This window comes from Bemisia tabaci, chromosome 5 (assembly GCF_918797505.1).
Source record: "Bemisia tabaci chromosome 5, PGI_BMITA_v3".
NCBI classification, from domain to species: Eukaryota; Metazoa; Arthropoda; class Insecta; order Hemiptera; family Aleyrodidae; genus Bemisia; species Bemisia tabaci.
In genome coordinates, this window is record NC_092797.1 from 30,673,827 (window position 1) to 30,699,421 (window position 25,595).

At 39.5% G+C, this 25,595-nt stretch overlaps 2 protein-coding genes across 2 annotated transcripts in view; one reads left to right on the top strand and one right to left on the bottom strand.

Annotated features, from left to right (window-relative positions):
- The first annotated feature begins 210 nt into the window (after positions 1-210).
- The window catches only part of LOC109037474 (uncharacterized), a 35,060-nt gene continuing 9,675 nt past the window's right edge, over positions 211-25,595 (top strand). The window contains 5 exon segments of the mRNA XM_019052168.2: positions 211-2,323; positions 17,692-17,819; positions 20,180-20,362; positions 21,451-22,275; positions 22,277-24,761. Of these exon segments, the coding sequence (XP_018907713.2) occupies positions 2,269-2,323; positions 17,692-17,819; positions 20,180-20,362; positions 21,451-22,275; positions 22,277-24,761 (3,676 nt within the window). The 5' untranslated portion in view covers positions 211-2,268.
- On the bottom strand, positions 6,530-16,231 carry LOC109037475 (facilitated trehalose transporter Tret1). The gene is given in 5 exon segments (XM_019052169.2): positions 6,530-8,311; positions 8,313-9,109; positions 13,953-14,138; positions 14,788-14,923; positions 15,811-16,231. Coding segments are annotated over 5 exon segments (1,401 nt in total). The 5' UTR covers positions 15,859-16,231; the 3' UTR covers positions 6,530-8,077.

Below are 25,595 nucleotides of genomic sequence, written 5' to 3' on the forward strand. Positions count from 1 at the left end.
TTTAATTTTGAACATTTTGGCATTTTGAAAATATCTCACACCGTTTGCTAAAAATTAAAAAACAAATTATTTGTATTAATTTATTTTTAAATAATTTTATGCTTCTAGTGCACACGTTGAAAATAAGAGCTAATGAACTCGAGTCTTCTACACGTTATTGGGTGGTCCCCTGAAAATATTGCTGCATAATATTCAACAATCGTCCCCGCGAGGATTAGGAACGCAACACGGCTACAATTATCAGTTTTCCTGACCAATTCGAATAAATTTGGTGCTTTGCATAGGAGGAAACAAACAAATAAACATCAAATTAACGAAGCAACGACTGATGACTCCCGTTTTCTGCGCGTGAACTAATTTTCAGCAAGAAGCTCTTTCGTCGGGGACACGCTGGCTGCCTGGGACAGCAATACGGAGGATATGGACACTGCGTCTAGATAAAAAACGCCGTATATGCATTCAAATGTTGCCAAATTTTCCTTCAGAAAATATTCATTTCGGAAGAAAGTTATAAACATATTTTCTTGAAATTATCCGACTCTTCAGATGAAATTACAAAGAAAATCCTCTGAATAATCGTAAAGAAAATATTCCCAATTTTTCCTGAAAATTCGTGATTTGTCGAAGGAAAGTTGGCAACACGTGGAGGCTCATACAGCGTTCTTCCTTAGCAAGGCAGAATAGTCCCTAATCTGAAAGGCAGCAAGTATAGTTTTCCTGATTCAAGGGCTAAAGAAAAAACGCGCATGTGCATTCAAATGTTGCCAACTTTTTTCTCAGAAAATATTTATTTCGGAAGAAAGTTGTAAATATACTTTCTTGAAATTTTCCGACTCTTCAGATGAAATTACGAACAAAATCCTCTGAAAAATCGGAAGTTAAATATTCCCAATTTTACCTGAAAATTCGTGATTTGTCGAAGGAAAGTTGGCAACGCGTGGAGGCTCATACGGCGTTCTTCCTCAGCACGGCAGGATAGTCCCTAATCTGAAAGGCAGCAAGTATAGTTTTCCTGATTCAAGGGCCTGGCGGTGCAGCAGCGGAACCACGGCGACTGTCCAGACCAGAGTCGGGAGGTTCACCTGTTTTTCCTTTTCCACCGCGTCTCAGTTCGCTGAGTGGTGTTCCAACCAAGCGTCCGCGCTTCTGTGTTTTCGTCATTTCGCCGCTTAATTGAACCCGGGGAGTTTTTTCGCCATTCGAATGTGTGTTAACGCGTTCCAATTTGAGCAATAATTGCCGAAAAGTCTTTAGCAACGGACGTCACTTATCACTTACGTACTCTTTTTTGCCACCATTCGTTAAATCGTTGCTGTTGCAGGGTGGTATCGTCCTTTGAAAGTTGCTTTTTTTCAAGATCCTTACCGTATAAGTGGGTAGATTTTCAGGGCATGTCAATTTTCAATCCAACCGAGGGATTATGTTTTAGGATTGTTATTTTTCTAATGCTGTCCAAATGACCTGAAAAGACTGCACAGGGTTCAATGAAAGTTTAACTTTAAGCTCTTAAAAATCGCATTGAAATTAAAACCAAGCATTAAGTTTTCATCGGTAATTATATCGAACTTCAGTAAATTTAAATAGTATTGCGTGTTGACACCTTTTAAAATAACACCGTCTCTCTCCTAATAGGCAGAGTAGTCTTTTTTATATTATTCAATCAACGGAAAAAGTGAAAGATTTTTGCTCATTTTGTAAAAAAGAACAAATTTAAGATACCTTTTAATTTCCTCGGTGTCTATCTCACGCACTCGTTCAAAATTCTACGCGGTAATTTTGAATCTTACTCCCAACAGTTTCCTAAAATCCATCCCCAAAAAATTGCCATCTTTTTTTATTCTGTAACTCCACCGCGAAGTAAAAATGCAGTGAATTCTACGATTAAGTACATCGATTGATGATTTTGATTGAAAATTTTTAACCAATGTGTTTTTTTGTGTGTGCCCAGAACAGACCGCAAAGTTTAAAATAGATTAGATTTTTTTTTTTTTTTTTTTTTTTTTTTTTTTTTTTTTTTTTTTTTTTTTTTTTGCATTTTCTGGTCAGGAAAGTGTAAAGTGCGTTCCAAAATCATCAATGAGGATGTTTATAATTAGTTTTCATCGCTCGATATCAGCTTGCAATTAGTGTGTGTGAAGACCTTCTCCGACGACTAGACGACATCCTTCCCTAATCAAAGATTTCCGAGGTTACCTGTGGCTCATACTTACGTTAAAGATAGAATACAACGGAAAGAAGACCTGCATACAATTTAGATGATTCCGAAGAATGATATGTTTCACGACGATGAGATGCATATTGATCTTCCTGCTTGCGTTTTTCGGTGAGTGAATTCATGTCACGTTGCTACTCAGATAGACCCAATTTCATATCCCCTCATTACAGCCAGACACGCGACTCGATGAAGTAATGAATCCCTATTTATGAAATCAAAACCCCGTTCACGGTAAAATCGATGGCCTAGCCTTTCACTTTTCGCTCGGCGATTTTTTTTATTTTTCCTCTCATGAAGGCACCTGCTCTTGCCGGACTATGTTTATCCCTTTTACTAAGCTATTGACCCTGTGTGATTACCTTTTTTGTTAATTGAAGGAGCGAGAGTCAGCGAAGCTTCATAGCACTCCGCAGTTATTCAAAGTTATAACAACTTTTCAAAGTTATAACAACTTTTTTTTTATTATTATTTATAGACTTATGTTTTCCATCAAGTATTTCAGGAAATTTTCGTTAAATTAAAAAGAAAGGGCTTAGAGGACACGGCTTATAAGTGCAATTTTTTAAGTAATTGAGATGTTAATGATATCATGTAAAGCTAGTCTTAGTGCATGCATATTCTGTGAAAAATTCGCTCTCAAATTCCAATTTTTAAGCATCAATAAGTCAGTTTGAGCTTTCGTTCCGCCATAAGGATCCATGTAATTTCGAAACTTCAAACACGAATTTCTCGAATTACAAAAACTGCACTCATGTGCCTTGTCCTCCAAGCCCCTCAGAGGAAATTTCCACAAAATTTCGAAATAATAATATTGTAACCGTGCTTAAGTGAATCGATTTCCAATGAAACTTTGCAAATTTCAATGCAATGAAATTCCTCTGGTTCTCACCTCTTTTCATTTGAATCTAGCACCGTCAAGTAATTTAATATGAGCCGATTTTGCAGTTATTGCAGTGATTTGAATGGTTTTACAATAATAATACATAAAAAAAGGTAATGGTCAATAACGTTAAAAAAATGTGTAAGTACTCAAAAATACTCACAGGACTAATGCAAACAAATAAAATGTACAATCCTAACAAGCTCGTTAACTTCAAAACAAGCAGTATTATTTTATCTGAATTTAGTTTAGGTCTAATTTTTCAGTAAGTTTGTCACAAAAAATTCTAATAAATATACAAATGTATCGTCCACCGTGCGTTGAGTTGTGACACTTTGAAACGTCACAAACTGTAGATACGCATTTTTTCCCGTCCATCATTCGATTATTTTTATGTTTTTAAACACACTACACGACTTTACTCATTGCGACAGCGCAGACATAATTCGTGAATCAGCATCCTGAAAGTTCACGTCTTGATGGCCAAACCAAAGTCGCAAAATGTATACTTACTCTCATTGCGCTCCAATATATGTTATATCGTATGATGTTTATGGGAGAGGGAGGGGAAATCCATTAAAATATTTTCCAAAAATGTTTCGTGTTTTCAATTATTTAAATGAAACAGAAAATTTCGAGAAAACCCGTTCGTTTGTTTTCCTCAAAAAATGAAATATGAGTGGAGATTTGCAACGTCGCAATCGATGACGTTAGTCATCAAAATTTCAGCCGCATGAGCTAAAACATAAGCGTCGTTTAGCGAGATTTATGAGGCATTGTAACCCAAAGTAAGCCTTCAATACGGTTACATTTTCCCGATGCCACTATTTTGACGCATAGGAGTGCGCGTATTGCCTAACTCGAAAAATAAGGATGAACTAGACTGCGCCGAATAAAAACAGAATACTTGCCTTCCCGTATGACCCTGTAATGGCATCAGATTGTATCATTATCAGGGGTCGTGACGCAATTAGGATAAGTTATTTTGCTTTATTTACCTTCGGGACAGTGAGTATTTTCAGTGACAAACGCGGAGGACGACACATTGGTGCCTCTGGCTAGCCTAAAGGCCGCCATTTAAAATTACCCGCCCCCCGCGCGCTGGCCTTTCTGTTCTCTTAACTTTCCTCGTGTAGAACTTTATCTACCATCAGCTGTTTTCTCGCTTTTCTGAATCAATTTTTCATTCAATGTTATCGTCAAATTATTCAAAATTTTAAACAATGAATCCATGAAGGTAAACTCGTTCCGTCCAAACGAAAACCAAGTATCCTGTTTTGTCTGGTTTTTACTGAATCCATGTAGCTGTAACTTCGTGTAGCTTCAACAGACCGCAAAAGTTTGGCTCGATTGTTGAATCGATATCGAATGACCATGATCGATAAAAAGCACTGCTAAGATGGGAATTGATCGATCACGATCATTCGATAACGATTCAACAATCTATATCGAATGACCATGATCGATAGAAAGCATTGCTAAGATAGGGATTTATCGATCAGGATAATTCGATAACGATTCAACAATCGACTCGCTATTCCCTCTCTTCTTCCGACGACGCGACGACGCACAGTGGATCGAGTCAAAAGGGAGAGGTCGGACAAAATTTGGAAACTTCAAACGCTTATAACTTCGTTTATATAAACGTTTAGGGTTCCAAAACTGATTCTATTGGTTCTCTCGTAAAATTTACTACTTCATGCACTGTTTAAAATTTAAAATGAGACGAAATAAACTTCAAAATTTGTAGTTTTAGTCGAAGATTTCATGTCTGACCTCTCTGATTGACTCGATCCACTGTGCGGCGCCTACCATTTATATTCGTTGAAACTTTGTAAATATTTTCCAAATATTTTATGTCCGTCTGAACAAAATGAGTAGCAAGTAAACATATATCTACCATCAGTGTATATTACGGATACTTATTCCATCCAACATTTCAATTCTTCCTTCCTCTATTTCGCATTATCTTTCTCCCAATCGATGTTGCGTTCACTAAAACAGCGCAGGTATGACCTTCTCTGTCGTGGCTCGGTAATAAAGTGTATCTCTATGGAGGAGAGAGGGTATGAAAGAGGCGCGAGTTTTTCTGGTCTGCAGAAATAATTAAATCAACGACACTCGAGAAAAGAGATAATTTGGCATAATTTCGTGAAGCCGGATGCATGGTGATTGCACTTTTACAAGCGGAACCAAGTTAGCTAGATTATAATGATGTCAACTCTCCGTCGGCGAAATACGGTGGAATAATTCTCAAAACCTTTCGAAGCATTGTTTTACGTATATTGTTCAATATTAGGTACATGAATTTATGAAAAAAATTCAAGGTCATGAAAGGAAAATTTTCGAACTTTGTTGCGACATTCTAATTATATTTTAAGTGGTGAAGTGTATAATTCTTACCTCTGTAAGGAGCATAAACTAGAATGATTTGAGAGAAATTTGGCGGCGTGGCGCGCTTGAGTGTTTTACCAACTCCCATTAAGCTAGTTTTATCTCTATTTATTCGGTCCTCAGACAATTATGGTTTTATTGTGTTTATATGCTTACCCACGCGGACGCTTGAATCTTGCGGAAAAAATGATTCATCTTACTTAAGTACAATGTGCCTCAGCTTTGACGGGCTGAACTGAAGTCACTGGGTACTCGCACGTGCTTTAGGCCTTGATTGTGCTCTCTTTACCTGAGTATCTATACACATGGTCATCGGCCATAGTCCACTGATTAATACCTCTTGAATTTCTTGAAGTGAAGTTGAACCCAGCAGTAAGATTTCTGAGATTCTATCGTTACAGCTAATCAATAAAAAACAGTTCGTACATCATGAGTATGTAAAGTAAAAATGTTAAGTTTTTTAAAAGAAAAAAGTTTAAATTGAAAAATAAAAAAAGTTTTAAGTTAAGAAATAAAAAAAGTTCTGACGGTCTCAAGGAAGTTTAAACTAAAGCTATGAAACTATGAATGGGACGCTGAAATTCTATTTTTCCCGTGTAATGCTTTGAGCTGAGAGTAGTTCCGCACAGAATAATCAAATTTTTATCAATTTTCCAAAAAATCGTTTAACATGTTCTTTTAGGGTAGTCTTAGTCGGGAAAAGCTGAAAAAAGTTGGGAAATATTTGCGTTGACGAAAAGTGGTGAATTTCTCTGCATCGCATCAGATAGCCTCAACTCGTCTCAAACTTGAATCAGACGATCTTAAAATTATTTTTTATCATTCCATGTCATCTATAAAGTTAAGGAACTCTCTGAAAATTGCTCAGGGAAACTTGAAAAATCAGAGAGTTCCAATTCTAAGTTCCTGTGACCACCCCTGATCCATAAGATTTATTAGCCACCTCTGTCGCTCGATGACGATCAATAATCGTGCAGCGACCTTGCATAGAATCGACCCGCATATGGGAAATGAGAGGGATGAAAATATAACTGCCAAAGTTTCTCTGTTAAACCGAAGTGTAATATATACAAATTTGAATAGATACAAGACCAGACTTTACAAGGGAATCACAATTTTTGTACCCACGTATTTGAGGAGGAGCAATTAAGATTGGATATTATGTGAGCTAGCACAGAATCCTGGAGTTATCTCTGGAAAAATGCAATTTAGAGCCTTTTCAATGGCATCTCGTAAGTAGAGAAGGCGGAGGCAGGTAAGCATCAGCATAAAAAAGTGGCAATTTTTAAGATGCTCTGGACTTTGGTGTGGAGAAATTGGGAAAATGCATTAATGTTTTTACATTAAAGACGTCAAGTATTAATCAAAGCGTGCTGTAATTTTTAGGGGATCCAGACCTCTAAGCCAAAAAACTTTGAAATAGTTATCGTTAGCAGAGAGAGGATCGAATATATTTTCCAAAATTTAATGAATTTCAACAGTCGTATTTGTGAGTTTTCCAGATCTAACTGTATCGTGTATCGTATCGCAAAATAATAATTAGAAAAAAAAATTATCTCTACCTCAGATAAAAAACTAAAGGTCTGAATGTTACAATAAATAAGACTCTTATTTTTATCGGTAAGAACTGGGTCCCTCTTTGTTTGCCTGAATTTATCGCAACTCTCCAGTTATTTTCAAATTTTTAGTTAGTAAAAATAAGGAACATTTTGACACGATTACTCTAGTGTGCTTTTAACTTAGCAAGGCCAGAGTGAGAAATTAGGAATTTTAAACTTTAAAGGCATTGACGTATCACAATGTTCAGGTGCTCAAAGAGATGCAACAGAAGAGGTTTACATATTAGTTATTTTATGTACGTAATAAAGATCAGTTAGGGGCAGATTGGGTCAAATATCTCTCAAAGGACCTATGAAAGAACCAAGTGAGTTGACACGTCTATAGAAGGGTGATTTTTTTCTAAAATAATCCAAAAACGTTCTTTCCCTCTGTTTTTCGCCAAAATCTTTCCAATTCTACGATTTTTTCTGATTTCTTTTCTGGACTCAGGTCAATTATGTCGGTCTACCTAGGTGGGTTGAAAGTAGGGGTATAGAAGAATTTATCAAATATTATTCAAGTGTTGTACAAATAAAGCAGCACTAGAATGTATTTAAATTAATAAATATAAAAAATATGATACACCTTTTCTTTTGATGTTTCATGCATTATGTTCCTTCCACCTTGATCTCATCAGTGCAACTTTTCTTCATTCCTCATTCATTAGACCAGGGTAAAAGAAACCAAGGCATGGCATGCACTAGCACTAAAAGGGTGGGTGGTGTCATTCACCTTTTTTACTGTTTATGAATTTGTACACACGATAATTCCTGTAATATCGAGCTTAAAAAGTTTGGACAGATCTTAATATTTGTTTGTTAATGTAGAAGGAGCGTCAAAATAATCCTATGACTCGCGCATCTCTCCCATTTAAAAACGCTTTTCTTCCTTCGACAAAATTCTTCGTACCTTTTTTTCTGTCAAATCACAAGTCTCCAATTCTTAAATTCTCTCGAGCCCATATCTCTGAATCAAAATCAAAGCCACACCTACGCGCTCCCATTTTGCCGTTGTTTCTTCGGAAGGAAACCCTGCTCTATCTCGACGAGGCTCTTCCCTTGCGTCTCGGGCAAGATCAAGAACGAGTAGGCGGCGAAAGCAGCCGAAAAGGCCGCGAAAAGGATGACAGTCCCGTGGATCTGGAGATTCAAAATGAGCACATAGTACATTTTGATGAAAATGAAGATGAAAACATAATTGATGGCGTTGCTAACCCCGCACATGGTGCCGCGGACATGGAGCGGGTACAACTCGTAGATCATGATCCACGGCAAGGGGTGGGCTCCCAGGCCGCAGACGAAAATAAACGCCAACAACCCCACGGTCACGATGACGGAGTAACCGGTTGACATCGTCGCATCGCCCATCATGAAATACATAGCGACGAGCGTACCGCCAAGAACGACGACCATACCCGTGCCGGAAACCATTCCGGCCTGTTTTCCGGTTGACCCGCGACAAAAAGTACGAAGCCATTATACAAACTGAAAGTCGGACCACGGCGAGACCGATGGATATGTAGCGGGGGTCGAAGTCGATCTTGAACTCGGAGATGAAGTTGATGGAATAGTGGAGTAGGATGTAGAAACCGGTTCCGTTCTGGAGGAAGGCGAAGACGAGGAGGATGAAGAAGGGCTTGACGACGGTGACGCCGGTGAAGTGTCGGAAGATGGTCCCGGTGCCTTTGGGCTCCTCGGTGCAGGCGTCTTTGAGTTGCTTCAGCTCCTGGGTCATGTCGCAGTCGTCGCCTTTGAGCCACTTGATGCTGTCGATGGCGTCGTTGAGCCGGTGGTTCTGGAAGAGCCACGCCGGGGACTCCGGGATGAAGAAGGCGTAGACGAGGCTGATGACCGAGATGAGGGACGTCATCAGGGAGATGATGTCCCAGCTGATGAAGGCGCCCACGATGAAGACGTAGAGGAGCCCGAAGGAAGAGGAGATGGTGTTGATGGCCAGGAGAGGGGTCCGGTGCTCGACCGAGCTGATCTCCGAGATGTAGACGATCGATGGGAACGCGAAACCTGGAAAATAAACATCCAAAATTGTCACGCATCGCCGTTATCTCGATAAAAACTAATTGGACTACATTTTGCAATCAGGAACTATAATTTCTGGTTCGGTTTAAAACAACGTTTGCACCAATGGTTTTCCTGCAGACATATGTCTGTAGGAAACGTGTTTATATTTGTGGCTCCCGGATGAACCACGAATTTTAATTCCTATCGCAAAATACAATCCAATTGTCGATGTAAAAATCCATTGATGACACTTTTCGACGAGATGTGAAACTGCAAAAATGCGTATTTCGTTTGCGTGTTCTAAATCTCCCCTTCCGTATTTTTATCAGAGGATGAATCAGCACAGGTATGCTTGTTTGCTAGAATATCCTCTATGTGGAAAATGAGGAAAGTTTCAAAAATGGCTTTGATATTTTCCACTGAAAAAAATTGCTGTGTCGTGGGCTGAAATCAAGCGTGAAGAATTATAGAAAATCGCTCATTTTGTCGTCTCCCTCACAAAAGAACGTAAGCCCATTTCAATGTTTCCAAATTTCCCCTCGCAAATTCCATTTTCCCTAGGAAATCGAATCTTGAACATATCTAACCGAAAATTCCCTTTAATTTTCCTTCAGATCCCACACGAAAATCAAATAATTTTGGAGAAAATTTGCACAAATGCATTCTCGTAAAAAAAAATTGTTGAGTCAATTTTGCAACCTTGGATTGGAGTTACGTTCTTTTATGCGAAAAACGACGATTTGTAGTCATCCCGACCGCCGCGGTTGCGCTACGTGCGTTGTGTGAATGTTCCTTTATCAACTCACCGAAATTAGAGCCCAACATCGCAATCAGCGATCCTCTAGGACTTGTAAAATGCCTCCACTAAGTTTTAAGCAATATGTTCTCCCGGACATATTGTCCGATCTTGATTCGATTGAATCAGGCGGAAAACTTGCTCAGAGGCTTGATGCTAAATTCGCGTATCCCGGGATACATTGTTAGTTCTTTATGCCGATAATGCAAATCTGGGTTCTTATTTCTGCCAGATTTTTTGACACTTCAACAAATTTTTCACCGATAAAACCTTAAAAAGCCATCTTATCCAGCCATCCTCAAGAATTATTTCCCCTCTATTGACGCGAATTTTTTTGCCGTCCTGAAAAATCGCATTTTCCGAGGTAGCGCTCTTTCGCAGTTTCGCCAGCGTTATATCGTTCATTCAAATAAAAAGTAAAAAAACAAGTTAAGACTGTTGTCGTTTAAGTGTCACTGTATCTGATATTTCATGCTGCTGGAAAGAAATTAATAATATTTTACACTTCCGCCGCTTACAATGTGTTTCCCATGATTACGAATTCATACATGGGCGACGACCCTGAAAATGAGTCATTGATCCAGAGATGTTATCAGCTATCGAAAGTTGAATCGAGTTGAGCCTGAAGAGTCACGACAATGTCTTGTTCGATCAGGAGTAATTATCTGCAAAATCTGAGAACAATGACCTTCCTCGAGTCTCAGTTCTTCCTCCTACTTAACGTTTCACACCTCATAACCGTTAAACGCTGGTATTTACTCAAAGCAAATATAGAGTGGAATTGGCACCTGGCAAGTGCCATCAGGAGTTGCTAAGACTGTACAACTATTCCTCTCACTTAACGGGAATGCAGTGAGTGGCCTGAGAATAACACCTTTTGTCTTCAAAAAATAAAACCATTTAGAGGGAATCCCCGTTTAAAAAGTGCATGAAGTGAAGGTATTTAGATATTCTTTTACAATATACCTACGGAACAATGTGCACAATTTGCACCTTTAAAAAATGTTTCCAAACAAAGTAGGTAAATATGAAGCGTCCTAGTAAAATAATATCTAAATCTCGGAGTTTATTTATCAACCGCATATTAGAATAGCATTAGTTACGGATATGATAAAACAAAGCACAGATTAATGATAGATCATACACAATCTGTGTTTTGTCTCGTCATATTTGAGTTAAACGGTCTGATTGCGATTTTACACGGATTCCAAGCTTTAGAAAATATTTGACCCAGTTCCCATATTTACCTAGTTCGGTTTTTTTTCTCAACCAGTTGTTGCACATCATGGCCAAGCGTGGTGTTTCAAAAATCCTTTACTTATGTCTTGAATCCACAAAACTTTTTTGGGGAATCAGTTGCCGCAGCCATCCACCCTAACGAACTTTTTTTCCGCATTCTAACAGATGAATGAAACTAAATCGACAAATAAGCAAACTGAAAGACTCTATAGACTCGAAACTCGGTAAGTTAGTTGCGGTGAATAATCTGAGGAAGTCAGATTAACTGCCTACTCATCGTTGCGGTAATCAATTGCATTGCCGAAAAACGCTGTCAGAGGCCAGCCTTATACGCACCAATGCGTGCGCATGACAGCGTTGTCTACATTTACTGATTGCTAGTTTATCCGCCGAATAATCCGAAATGCATTGATTATCCATAAGATCAGAGAGAGAGTGAGCAGTTCGTAGACTAGCGACACAGGAATTTCCGCTACAAGCCTTTCAACTGGCTGCATGCATGAGCATTTATTCGGTTACATTGCAGTTCCTGGCAGCTTTTGTGACTGAATACATTGACGCGCCACTCCGTAAGGCGAGATGGACCAAGTTTTGCGATCATAACGCTTGACTTCACCAACTCACCACTCAAAGTTTCTGCATAGGTACACGTAACGATTTTTTATTTCTCCTTTTTTTTCAGAAACATTTTGCAAGCAAGTGTAAGCTATCTGTCAATTGATCCTAACTTATATTTTATCACTTAATAAAATATGCATTCCTTCTAAAATGGATGTATTGGAGATAGATTGATGTGTAGCTTATCATAACTTTGTGTACTTTTTTTCAGAATGTAGCTATATCGCCGAAGTTTTTAAATTTACCACGATATTATTTCATTTTCGCTATTCTTCACGATAAATGGATTACATTTTGCAATAAAGAACCACTATCTCTAGCTCTTCCATAAAAATCACCTCTCTGCATAGGGAAATCAATGCCATACATGTTGTTTCTGAAATAAGCCAGAAATAGTGGTTCCTTATTGCAAAATGTGGTCCAAATATAAACCCCTAAACTTTCTTGGACCCTAATCCTTAAACTTTGTCCCACAAACTGCGCAATACTTGCTGCAATGGCAAGAAAATTTAAAGCGCCTTCAATTTCCCGTCTATGCAACACCGACATCCATTAAGTACGTATAGTTGTATTCTAGCGTCCTGCGATCCGTGTCGCCTCTCATCGGTCGAGAAACTAAAGGGTCGATGTCACGACGTCATATGCTGGTTATACTATCAACAACCAGATTACGATTCTCGTCACCTCCTAACCATTGGCTCAGTGAGTGTCTATCAATACAACATCTTGAAATGGCTTATCGCAAACAGCGGTTTTTTTTTACTGTTGAGCGGCTCTTCCGACCCGCACGGCACATGTGAGCCACCGCATCACTTACTCATCGCAAAGAACTGACTTGAGGTTGGTTTAATGTCATGTTCAACATAGAAAAGCACATATTATTACTAAAAAAAATTGCAATATTTATCCTGTTTACTCTGATATTCGCTGCATCGAAAAAAAAATCAGTCAATTGAAGTGTCGTCGTCAACTCTGCTTGAATCGTTCATAATCCTTCACATTATCCCGCCCGTGCGGGAAGGAATTCCGTAGAAAGTTTTCCTTTCAGGAAAGTGTGCAGTTTGTGTAGCCTTTGACGGCATCTTTGATGTACGTGATCCTGAACTTGCAGCTCGTTGACAACAGAGTACAATTCATATAAAGAAGATTTAGCGTTCTGATTTCACGATTACACCAAATTTGACCTGCGACCTTTTCATGTGCTATGGTGAAGGCTCACTGATTTATCAAAGAAAATACGTCCAATTTTGCAATTTTTTATGAATAAAATGTTTTCTGCCATGATTCTGGGCGATCCTTGTATAAGATTTTAGAGGAAGAAATTTCAATTGGAATTTCAAGTTGTTCCCTGCATATGGTGCATCGAGTCACACAATCTTATCAACATATTGCAAAGTGTATGCGTCATTACCTGTTGCATAGATTTCCTCATTTGTTCATTACTCATTCTCGAAGCTTATATAAAAAGCATCATTAAAAGAGGGTGGTGATGCATTAAGTACCCCCGAGTCACTGAATTTTTTCCTAGATATTGCTTTTTCTTCTCGCTTCTCTTCTGATTCTTGAGAAATTAAGTCTTAAATTTGCAGAAAATCTCAATTAAATTGCCAACCGCAGTTACAGGAATCGTTAACTGGTTGTTGATAGTAAACCAATAGTCAACCAGCACCTTATTTTGGTGACATCAGACAAAACTCCTAGTTCCTCGGCCAATGAGACGCGACATTGACCGTAACGCAAGGATACAACTATTCGTGCTTAAAGGATGTTGATATTGCGTATACAGTAAATTGAAGGCGCTCTAACTTTCCTTGCTCTTACAGCGATGTTGCATGGCTTACACTTAAAATTTACGTTAAAAAAACTTCTACGTAAAATGCTACTTTTACAGCCTTGCAATTAGAACTAGAGCAAAGGATACAGAACTTCGGCGTCTCATCGCGCATATTTGGCCCCTTTCGCGGATCACACTCCATACCGTCTTCGATTTTTTTTACGACAAACCGCCTCCATATTAGATATTTTTACCGCCACGGGGTGTTAAATCATTTTAACCTTGGTCATTGAAAATTTACTCAAGCCATAAGCTTAGTTGGAGAAATGAGAAAATAACGAAGCAAAAATATATCTGCTTGTTTTTTTTCATAGCTTAATGAAATTATAATTAAAGCTGAAAAAATTATATTTAATTACCTGCAGCTATGCCGAGACAAAATCTTCCAATCAGAATTTCTGTAACGTCTGAAGCAACTCCGACGATAGCATGTCCTACGGCTGATAATAACAGAAATAGCCTTATTGTTGCTTTTCGTCCCATTTTATCGGTCAATGGGCCACACAGAAGACAGGAGATAGGTGTACCCAGAACATCCATGCTAGCTGCAATTTAAAGACCAACGAAATTTACTTTGATGTGTCCTGCGTTGGATATTTCGCGTGATGTATACTTAAGTACTTACGTATGTTAGCCCTGAGCCCAGCTCATGTTTATATTATTATTTTCTAAATCGATTGGTGTATTCCTTTATTCGATGCCGGCTGCAATAGCCGCACCGCCGCACATTGGGTTTACCTTTTAGATAAGTTTACGAGTTGTGACTACAAAAGCAACTAAAAATCGGTAAATAATAATATACCCTCAAAGTTCTCACAAGTTGAGATTGTTTTACTGCAATTTAGGCCCAGCTATCGATCTTTAACAGTGCAAAATTGTGGTCAGTAATTGAATGAGGTAAACCGTCCGCTAAAGAAAATTTTTCTCTAGAAAATTTGGGCTCAGAAATTAACAATTGTTGTATTTGCTCCTTGAATTTCCAACATAACTTATCATTATTTCCCAACTGAAAAGCATCATTCTAGGCAAATGTCAATTTTTATGTGTCAGGAAACTTTGATTATCGTCATCCAATTCACATTACTTAAATTTTAACGAAGAGCTCACAGCTCCGCTGTTCAATTTCAACCACGGACGGTAATTTAAGGCATGGTAACATATTGCAATTGTCATTTGGAAGAGCTCGCATCTTACCAATCCAAGTGGCAGAATCATAGTCGATCTGTATTGGGCTGTCCGCGGCTTGGAGTTGAGGCAACATGTTGGAGGACTGGCCAAGGATAGCACCAAGTTGGAACTGGCATGCATAGCTAGCCACCGCTGCCATCAACTGCGATCAAAACATCATAATATTTGATCTAACAAAAGTAGATGAAGATGAAGTAACGAATAATACGTTTTAATTTTGGTATGCGTCGTTGTGTCGCATTTTTAATTTAAAGAAAAGCTTTAATACTCTGCTTCTTTTGTTTCATTTCTGCAAACATTTTTTTATGAGACTGAATGATAATGTCTGAATTGACATCAATATCATGTGCCTCTTTGCAGAGGGACATTCTACAGTTACATTGATTTTAAACCTCAAAATATTGTTTCCTGATTCTCAAATCCTACTTTTTCATTTTGTTAATCCATCCTAAACTCTTGTCGTGGCTCTTGAACTTGTTTATGTTCCGGACTTTGGCACATATACACAGGAACATACGTTCCCCGATTCTCAAAGCCTGCCGAAAGACTCTAAAGTTCGCATAAGGACGTTGGAAATTACATATTGATAAATTCTTTTAAAATTGCAGTAACCATTGTAACTTTCGTGCCTATATGTATATTGTATAGTGTTCTCGAACATCACATATAATCCTAAATTTTATTAACCTTATAAAGTAGACTTAGAGGTCACGAATTATTAGCAGGATGCGCTACACAATCTTCATTCCCCTTGTCTTAAAGGAGGAATTGTATAGTTTTGCCATATCCTCGTATCTTCCTTCGAAGCAGCTTAGAGTGTGTTGGATAGTGCTGTTTAATTTATCCAGCTGCTAATAAGGTATTATCTAATGAGACCGTTTATGCAAACTCAACATCAATTTGACGAGAACCAATAATAACAAGGAAAATGTATCGAGTGAATACCTACTAATTTTAAGAGGGTAAAATACTGAGTTTACGAAATCCATACTCATGATTACAATGATAAGTAAGTATAATAGTTCTTACCGGTTTTGAGATTCTATCCGGTGGTTTCTCACTGGAGTCGTCTCCCATCTTGGATGAGGTCTTTTCACTTTGTCGTAAATAAGTATCTGGCAAAATGAATCACTTAATCCAGGCACATTGCGAATTCCGCACGCATTTGTACGTATAACGTAAAATTTTAACTAGAAAATATATAAATTCATACGATGGCAATTGGCAGGCAAAACTAAAAAATATGACTGTTCCTCGCGGATTCCATAGACATGGAACTCCTCGACTAAGTGAAGAGGTATGTTTATCAGAAAGAGAGAGAAGAAAGAGTTAAGACAAGATAGCGCGGGACAGTTGCTCTACAAGTGCATCTCTTCGTGCTTAGTTGCCGATACCATTCCGCACATGTTAACTAAATGTTTCAGTTTTTCATAGATTAACCAAAAATATGAAAAATATACACTTTTAACATCCTCTGCAGGAACTCGTATTGTTCACAGACATTCTGGTACGCTTAAAAATAACTGAATGGATACAACGAAATCTGTTGATTTTAATGTTAGATTGAAGTAGGTCAGAGACAAATTTGAGTGATTAACTTATCTTCAGTTGCGTCTACTTACACTCATGGTTCTTTCGGAAAATTACATAACTTCAAGCAATTACAGTGAGCTACACGAACTTGAAGAGGACAAGATAACGATACGATACTTAAATAAACGAAGAATAATGAATTTCAAAAATTCATTGATCATTAAGGCTATATGCCTAGCCATTGATGAATTCTCTTGCAAGGCAACATACACACTGTCCTTTGTTACACGATGTCTCACTCTGGGTCTGAAAATTTCAACGCCTTTGCTCTCCGTGAGACGATGACTGTACATATGATGCATACATACATGGAACCGATTTTGACACATAAATACTTCCTTTCTAGTTACTTTTCAGGAGAAAATAGGCTATTATTTTTCCATTAATTCATTATTGTGTGCAGATGACAAAACATTTAAAAAAAAAATTGTGACGGAGAGAGGCAAAAGTGTTTTAAGTTCAAAATTATATAATGTTTCGTTCAAAATTATATTGTTTTCGTTTAGCAGGATTGCCAATTAAGGGTCAAGAATATCGATTTACCATTTAGATGCTCAAAACTTCGTACCTAATTTACTTTAAAAAACATTGGGTCAGCGTTTCCAACCATAGTTTGCATTATCAATGATATTATGAGTGTTTGAAAAGAAACGTTCTCAAAACTGTGACAACAGTACCAACAAACCTTAACAGATTTTACCTCAAACTTTTTTTCGTTTTGCTGATGATATGTCAATTTTTGGGATGTTTCGGTTTCCAATGCGCCAAATAATGCAAAACCGACCCCTCTAAGCTATTGCGCAGTTATTTTAATCCTTCCCCTGTACCCCCTTCATTCCCTTTTGGACAAACTTTATCCTTAGATCGCCCTCATCAAGTATGTGCAGAATGCACAACTACAAAATTTGGAAGAAGAAGAAGAAGAAAAAAAGGAAAAGAGGAAAACATAAAAAAGTAGCCCTAGTGCTCTAAGTAACAATGTGGTAGAATAGTGCTGGTCCCATAATAATCTGTGGAGAATAAACCATAAAATCCAACCGTCAGTATTAGAGTCACTAAATTAGAGACTCTAATTCTGATCTTTGAATTTCCTGGATTTGGTTTCCCATCCTGTTACCCACAAAATTGGTTCAAAAAGTTTTCCATGGTTCCGGAATTGTTACGCTCATTGCTCATGAAATACGACCTCCACTAATCTCAGTTATTCTTGCATATAAGGGGGCACTGTGGGAAACTGTGGAAAGAGCTCTTTTAATCTAATCTAGTGCATATTCGGTGTTGTTCGGAGTTTGATCAGCTGGTATGTCATTTCTCCAGGATGCTGGAATGCCATGGTTTTCGTGGGTTCGTCCACGGTGCAGAACCGCGACCGCGGCGCCAAAATCACTCGGCCCATGGACACGGTGGCCGATTTAACCAACGACCTCGGAGTTTGCGTACTTCAGGTAAACACTTGCTCCCCGCTTACTTATAACGATATTTCTTTTTTAGCATCCCAATTAGACTGACCGAACGTATTTAAATAACAAGGAACTAATTGTGACCCATTAGTCCTGAAGCCCACACTGAAAAAAAAATATCGGTGTATTTACTTTGAAAAGGGTAAAATTACCAAGAATTCTATTTGATCCCACTTTTTTCTTGGTAAAATTACCATTTATGGAATTGGTAATTTTACCGAGAAATCTCGGTAAATTATTGACTTCTCGTAATTTTACTGGACGCGGTAAAAACGCCAATATTTTTTATCGACTGGTAGAATTACCGAGATAAAATGGCAAAGTTACCGGAATTGATTACCAATAAAAGTGGTATTCTTACCTGAGAAAAACGGTAAAAATACGGTTTTTAGGTAAGCTTACCAGTCTGTCGTGGTAAAATTACCAATAATAGGTAAAAAAGTGAGATGGTAAAGGTACCAACGGACCTTGGTAAAACGCCGAGAATTTTTTTTCAGTGCATAACTTCATACTCCTGCACTAAGGAAGAGCGCCGTGAATGAGCCTGCAGACGTTCACAAGTTTCTCTCGTTAACTCACGAAGTTTCAAGGGAATATGTGAATATTTCCCTTCAAATTTTGTATAGGATTTTGTCCGCGTTTAGTCTACAGTATCTGAAAATTTCAAGGAAAGGTACTCATAAATTTCCCTAAAAATAAATCTTTTGTTGAGAGAAATCTGGCAACCTTCAAATGTTCATACGGCGTTTTTCCTTAGCATCAGAATACATGCATGACAGGACCGCCCACATAAAAATGGAGATGTAATTACTTTTGATTTGAATAACTCCAACCGAGCATATTTAAGCGAAAAGAAACTAAGTTGTACATGAATGAATCAAATCAAAAGAAACCATGTACATAAGATTTGCGTATGAGAACCAAGCCACATCCGCTATAACCAAATTTAGCTGGGCAATTTAATCCCTGGTAAAAATTGGCAGTAGAATGTGTGTTCCAAAATACTATAGACCTAAAGCCGGCTGTAAGATTTCCAATAGTTTCTGTAGCCGGCTGTACAATTTCTTATAGCCTTTCATAGCCGATAGCGATTAAGCAACAGCCAGACGATAAATTTTATGCTAAACGTTACTAAAAACGGATACTAGGACTTAGTTAGTTTTTGGACTACCGCTCTCTTTTTGTGCCGTAGTATCTTGATTTATTTTGCGAGGAAAGCTCCGTACTTTTGAAGGATGCCTGTCATTCTTAATATGTTGGAGCGCCTTAAATTTCTTATGATACTGTGCAATACCTCTGGTGTGAAATAGTTGCTTCAGACGCCGTGGCACGCTGCGGCGCGGCGCGGCGGGCGGGCAGAGAACGCGGAACGCGCATTGGCGCCTACAAACCTAACAGGGATACTTCACGCATTGCGCGGCCACGCACTGGCGCCTACAAACCTAATAGGGATACTTCACGCATTGCGCGGCGACGCACTGGCGCCTACAAACCTAACAGGGATACTATACGCATTGCGCAATGCGTGAAGTATCCGTGTTAGGTTTGTAGGCGCCAGTGCGTCGCCGCTCCGCTTTGTGTTAGGCTCTAATATTTAATCTCGCGGAGTCAGCGTTTTTCAACTCATGATTTTGAAATGTTTGCACACTCTGTATGGATTATTCTTACTTTAATTGATGGAAAAAATATGTTTTAAAGGAAAATATAACGTGTGTTTTGTAAATATTAAGGTAGTTCCGTATGAAACTTAATAATTTCCAAAGCACACGAATTTCTACACAATTTCTTATAGCCTTTTATAGCCAATGGCGATAAAGTATAAAGCCCAGCGATAGGAACTATAGCCCGACTGTATACTTTTTTATAGCTTCGTATAGCCCGGCTATATAATTTGCTCCGCTTTCTACAGCCAGCTATATGATTTTCAATAGCCTTCTTTAGTCGGCTATAAGAGCTCCTATGGTATTTTGAAACGCAGCTCCTATCGCCAATTTTTACCAGAGATTATTTACAGGTGAACGTTTGTGTGGATTCCTAGGACAATTTTAAGGAATTTGCTTCGCACTGTGCAGAAAATTCTCTGTTTGCACCGTTTTCCCAACCGTTTTCATGTTAAAAATTAATCTGCCCATTTGAATTCGCCAGTAACTGATGAGGCTTGGTTCCTTTCTGCTTAACGCGGTCCACATTTGCTTTCTATTTAATCAAATGTTTCCCTCTATTTCTCTTCTCCCATCACCAGTAGACCTTTTCCAAAAAAATAGCCCATGTACAAAAATACTGTATTATTTATATTTCCGTTCACTCGTGGTAGAAAACATTTTAATTAGTGCTTGTGTTTCCAGTATTTATCTTCTACGACAAGAGATAATGTGGCTTTTTCGCCTTATGGTCTCTCAACTGTTGCCGTCCTCCTTCTCGAGGGAGCCTCTGGTCACTCTGCATACCAGCTACAAAAAATTTTGCGCCTACCCTGGGATATCCTAGTTACAAAAATAGGCTTCAGAGACTTACATAGGCATTTAAAGGTAAGAATTTTAATACCTTATGGCAGCAAGCTTGTCAATGAATTGTTCTCTCATTCAGGGCACTTATAGTCAGAGACCGTCATTGAATTTTTCTCCTTCAAATTATTTCAAGTATTTCAACGACCACCTTTCTCCAGGACATATATTTTGATTTTTAATTATACAAGTGTTATGATTCTTTTCTTATCTTTTCTCTCTTATCTCAACCGAGTGGCCAATTTAAGTTATGTGTCATCAAAATTGCCAAGGGAGCTAAATTGCTTGGGAGTTAATAGACATCCAAAAATGATGCGCGATTGCATACGGCACCTACTAATTCGCGTTTTAACGCTTATCTGGTCCGCAAGTAAGTAATGGATACCATTAGTGGTGGCGACTTATTTTAATTGACTGGTTTTTTCGATGGCATCACCATGAAAGTCTGGGTCTACGTCTTAATGAGTCAATGTTTTTCAAATCACATACATCGCTTGTAATTAGTGACAGGCAAAAAATCCTCTCAGAATGCAAATATTTTGCAATTTGGAAGTTTCCGAAAGGAGACTTTGCAGTATTTATTTATTAATTTTTAACATATTTATGTACCGAAACAGCCATTAATTGTTACCACCGAAAAGCATGTATTTCCCATTTTGTCTTATTTCCTTTATTCAGAAAAATAATTTTTTCCCTCAAAATTTGCCGCGCCGTAAGTCTCAAATTAAGTTAAAAAAGGGGCAGAAGAAAAAAAAGAAAGAGGAAAGAGATGATAGAAATGTTTTCACCGAACGTAAATTAAACAAGGCGCGTTCAATTAGTTCAAGGACTCGCTAACGCCTGAATGCAACTATACTTGCTCATAGACTGTCGTGGTTGCATGCCTAGAGACTGAAGGCGCTTTGATTTTTCTCTTCCCGAACTTAAAATGTTTTGCACGACATGTCATAAGACACGGCGCGTGACGCACCATTAAAGGTCAGAAATTTTCAATCTGGTCAGAATCCTTGTTTCCAAAATTGAGCCGTCAACATTGAAAACAGCCAGTTACCTAATTAATTGTTTCCAATATGTATGAAATTGAGAGCAATTGTTGTGCGCTTATGTTTCAGAGTTACTTTTTGAGTGACGGATTTTTGGGTGGACTAATTTTCAGCAGGAACGACATCTGTATGCTTCCCAGATACAAACAAACCCTTCTATTCTACGGATTTGAACCAGAAGGTAGCCTCCCCGACTCATGCTCGAGGCACACAACAACGACTGCAAAAACAACAACCACCACAACTACAACTACAATGGCCGCACCCGTACAACCATCGTCAGAACCATCCGTGAATGGCACCTCAGAAAACACGACCGAACCAAAAGAAAACACCGCAAACACAACGACAGAATCAACGACCACCACTACAACAGAATCATCGTCCAATGCCACGACGGCATCAGCCGCTAATTCCACCACGGAGTCAGTAGTCATTCCTGAGTCCCCTCCGTCCACTTCAACTATTGAGCCCAGTCCATCCCTCGAGACTTCCTCACAACCTTCTTCAACAACAACGCCTTCACCAGAGTCGATACCACCCGCAACTACGATGGCGCCAGAGACGTCCCCACAGCCAGTTCCGGAAACGGAAGCGCCTCCACAGCCAGCACCGGAAACGGAAACATCCTTACAGCCGGCACCGGAAATGGAGACGACCCCACAGCCGGCGCCAACACCTGAAACCGAGACATCCCCACCACCGGCTCAGGAAATGGCAACGTCTCCGCAGCCAACACCAGAAACAGAAGACGTCCCCGCAGCCGGCCCCAGAATCAGCAACGCCTCCACCAGTGGCTCCGGAAACAGAACCGTCCCCACAGTTGGTCCCGGAAACGGCTTCCCCCTCACAACCACCCCCGGAAACGGAAATGCCCTCCCAAGAAATGTCAACTTCAGCTGAGCCAACCTCGGCCGCTCCATCGCCAGACCAGAATGTCCAACTGACGCCGGCAGAACAAGCAGACGTCTCTGGCAAAATTCTAACCACACCAGAAGAGACTAGCACAAACGGAGGTATGCTTGAAAATATGGCACTATCCACGGAAGTGATCACGGAGAGGACCGAGCAACGTTCTTCCGACGAGGCGAACACTGCGACAACGGAAAGTAATCAGAACACCACCGAAGAGTCAGCGAGGTCGGCATCGTCTCTTGCGCCGATGACCGAATCGACCTTCCAGACGCAAAGAAACGCCGAGATGGCGATGCCCACGGATGCGCCACCGTCGCCGCCCGAGTCGGCCGCCGTGAAACCGGAGAGCTCGCCGATCCAGGAGATTGCCGTGACGACGTTTTCCTCCCCGGCGCAAAGCCAACTGGACATAGCCAACGACACGGCAATCAACAGAGTTTCCTCCGATGAGCAAATGCTCGATCAATTAACGACGACTCTCAAAGTCTGCACTCACTCGCCAACGGAAGAGGCGACTGAAGGCGTGACTCAAACTGGTACAACCGAGCCTAACCAAAGTATTTTAGACAAGACCACGATTGAAAATGAATCCGATAGAATGCGCATCGACGAGAACACAACCACTGGAAAACCTACCGACGATCTGAATGATATTCCTGTGTTGATAATTATATCGAGCACTGAAAATGACGGCACCATGAAAGATAATCTCGACGGTTCCAGGACTGGAACAACGGATTTGAAAAATCATGATTTTATTTCGACTGATAATCCATCGGTAACCTCAAGAAATGAATTACTCCCTACTGACTATAACCTGATACCAGACGATCCCTCTCTCAGTATTACAACCGCTCCTCAACAGAATACTTTTGACGTGCCCCAAACTCCGACATCATCCATCGGTTTAAGAGTCAATGACGCCGTCATCACGACCCCTGAAATTGTTCTTTCGACGAATCCATCTCGGGATGGCACTTCAACCGAATATATCCCACCAAGAAATCAAGTCGAGCTAAACCTCGATAGACTCAACGATATTGAGTCGGCCACTGATAATAAAGGACTTACGACCGTCATACCAGAGAGAACATCCGATCCTCAAAGTTCTGTAAATAATAATCCGAATGGTAACAATGAAAATCTCCAAGAATTAACAACTCCTACTGGGAACAATGATTTTAATGATTACAATGTAATTAGTGACATTGAATCTACACCAAGAAGTCGTAGCCAAGAAGAGCACACGAATACAGAACATGGTCAATTGGCACACTCTCCTCCTGCTACAAGTTTTGGTGACATCGAAGATCTCAGATATATCAACGTGATCACCGAACCACAACTCATAACTGATAAACCTAATTTTGGAGGCGAAAGTCCCAATGCAGAATTTCCCAAAAATGAAAAAACACCTCCTTCGCCAAAACTTGTCGAGAATACCGATGGGCCCATATCCGACCAAAAAATCACGACCACACCAGAGAGTAGTGAGAATTTCCAGACGGGAAACGGTTTCCAATTATTCGATAAGATACACGACTTGACGACCGATTTCCCAGGAATCACAACGCCTCACGATTTGGAAACGACGTCTTTCCATACTTCCGACGATTTCTTTGAGCACTCGACTTTACCCAATTTCGAACGAGATAGGCAAGAGTTGAAAGATATTGATAAATCGATTTTCACACCCACAGATATGCCTCTAACGACATTTGACCAACTGTATAATCAAAACCATGATATACCGCCCATATCGACTGGCGAGCCGGAAATAAACAAAGACACCCTCGTCATCATGGAGGAAGATTTGGACAGAAGACCGCCTCCGCCGAAAGCAGGCGGTGCAAAAGTGGCAAAAATGATGGGCGCAAGATTTCCCAGCATGAACAACCCCCCAAGGATGGGAATGAGAACGAGTCTTGTGAGACCTGGAGAGTTCAGAGGCCCTGTCTCGACCGCGTACGTCAGGACCGACAAGTTTAAAAACGGACATCCCTCCGAGTTTCACATCATGTCGAAGAGCGTGAAAGTTACGACGGAAAGAACGTATCCCAATGAGATGATACGTCATAGTACACATTTTCCAGAGGTGAACCGTTCCGCAGTCATCATGATGAAGTCGGTGCCCAACGGCTTGGCGGAGGAGGAAGAGTACAATGCTGAGCATTACAGTGTTGATGAAAGTCGGCTCTCATCGAATTTCACAGACTTTTCACAAATGAGCGCTAATTCAAAAGATGGAGAGTCCTTCGAAATGGAGTCCAGTACCATGGAGTCGGCAGTTGTCGAGTCGAATTCGATGGAGTCTTCGTATTCACATAGTCACATCAGATGCGGCCGGAAAAAACGGAGTCCGCCTGTTGATCGCGGAGGTGCTCAACAGCGTGCGGTTGTTTTGAGGTCTGCATCTGTGAAAGAAACGCGGGAGCACGCCAGGAGATCTAGCCGGTCAGTTCATTGTGAGTAAACTATGCTTTTGATTAAAATAATAAAAGAACAAGAAATAACAGTTAAATTAAAATACCCAAAAAGTATGTAGTGAAAGAACTACCTCAATGGTAAAATTACCAAACATCTATAATTTCTGACGAATTATTCGCGATTCTCGATTTTGAACGAAACTTAAAAATATCGAAACAATTTACAACTTATTTTTCTCAAAAGTTCTTGATGCAAATTTAGGAGTTTTATTACAATTTTGTTTATATTTTCAGTACCTTGAATGTGCGTGTTGCACTGTTGCATACGCGCTTCCGCTTTACAAATATTCGACTGAGATGATTGTAGCGTCTAGATGCAACTATTCGTGTTCTGTGGATGTGCGTGTTGCATGTTCAAAATTGAAGGCACTTTCGCTTTTCTCACCTCCTTAGAAGTGCACGGGAATTGTCACTAGGTGTGGCATCCGAAGAACAGAGTACCTATTTGGAGATATCATTACCATCTTAATCCTTTTACAGCAAAAGATGTGCTTCTCTCTGATAGATCTACAGATTTCATGCTTTCATGAATTTTCTGATTTCCACCATTTGAAATATATGTAATTTCTAAACAAACTTTGTAGGGTATTTTCGCAGAGAACTATCTTTTTCTGTTGATTTCATTCTTCTCACCCTCGATAAAAATAATTTCTATTGATCGAATGTGTAATTCACTCGGATACTGGGTTTGTAAAAAGAACTCGTAAATTGTTACCAAAAACTCCCCGAGTAAATTGAAAAAATTAATCGTAGCTTTGATTTTTGGACCCGTAAATTTATGTAAATGGTATTGGTTTTTATCTTGATACTTTG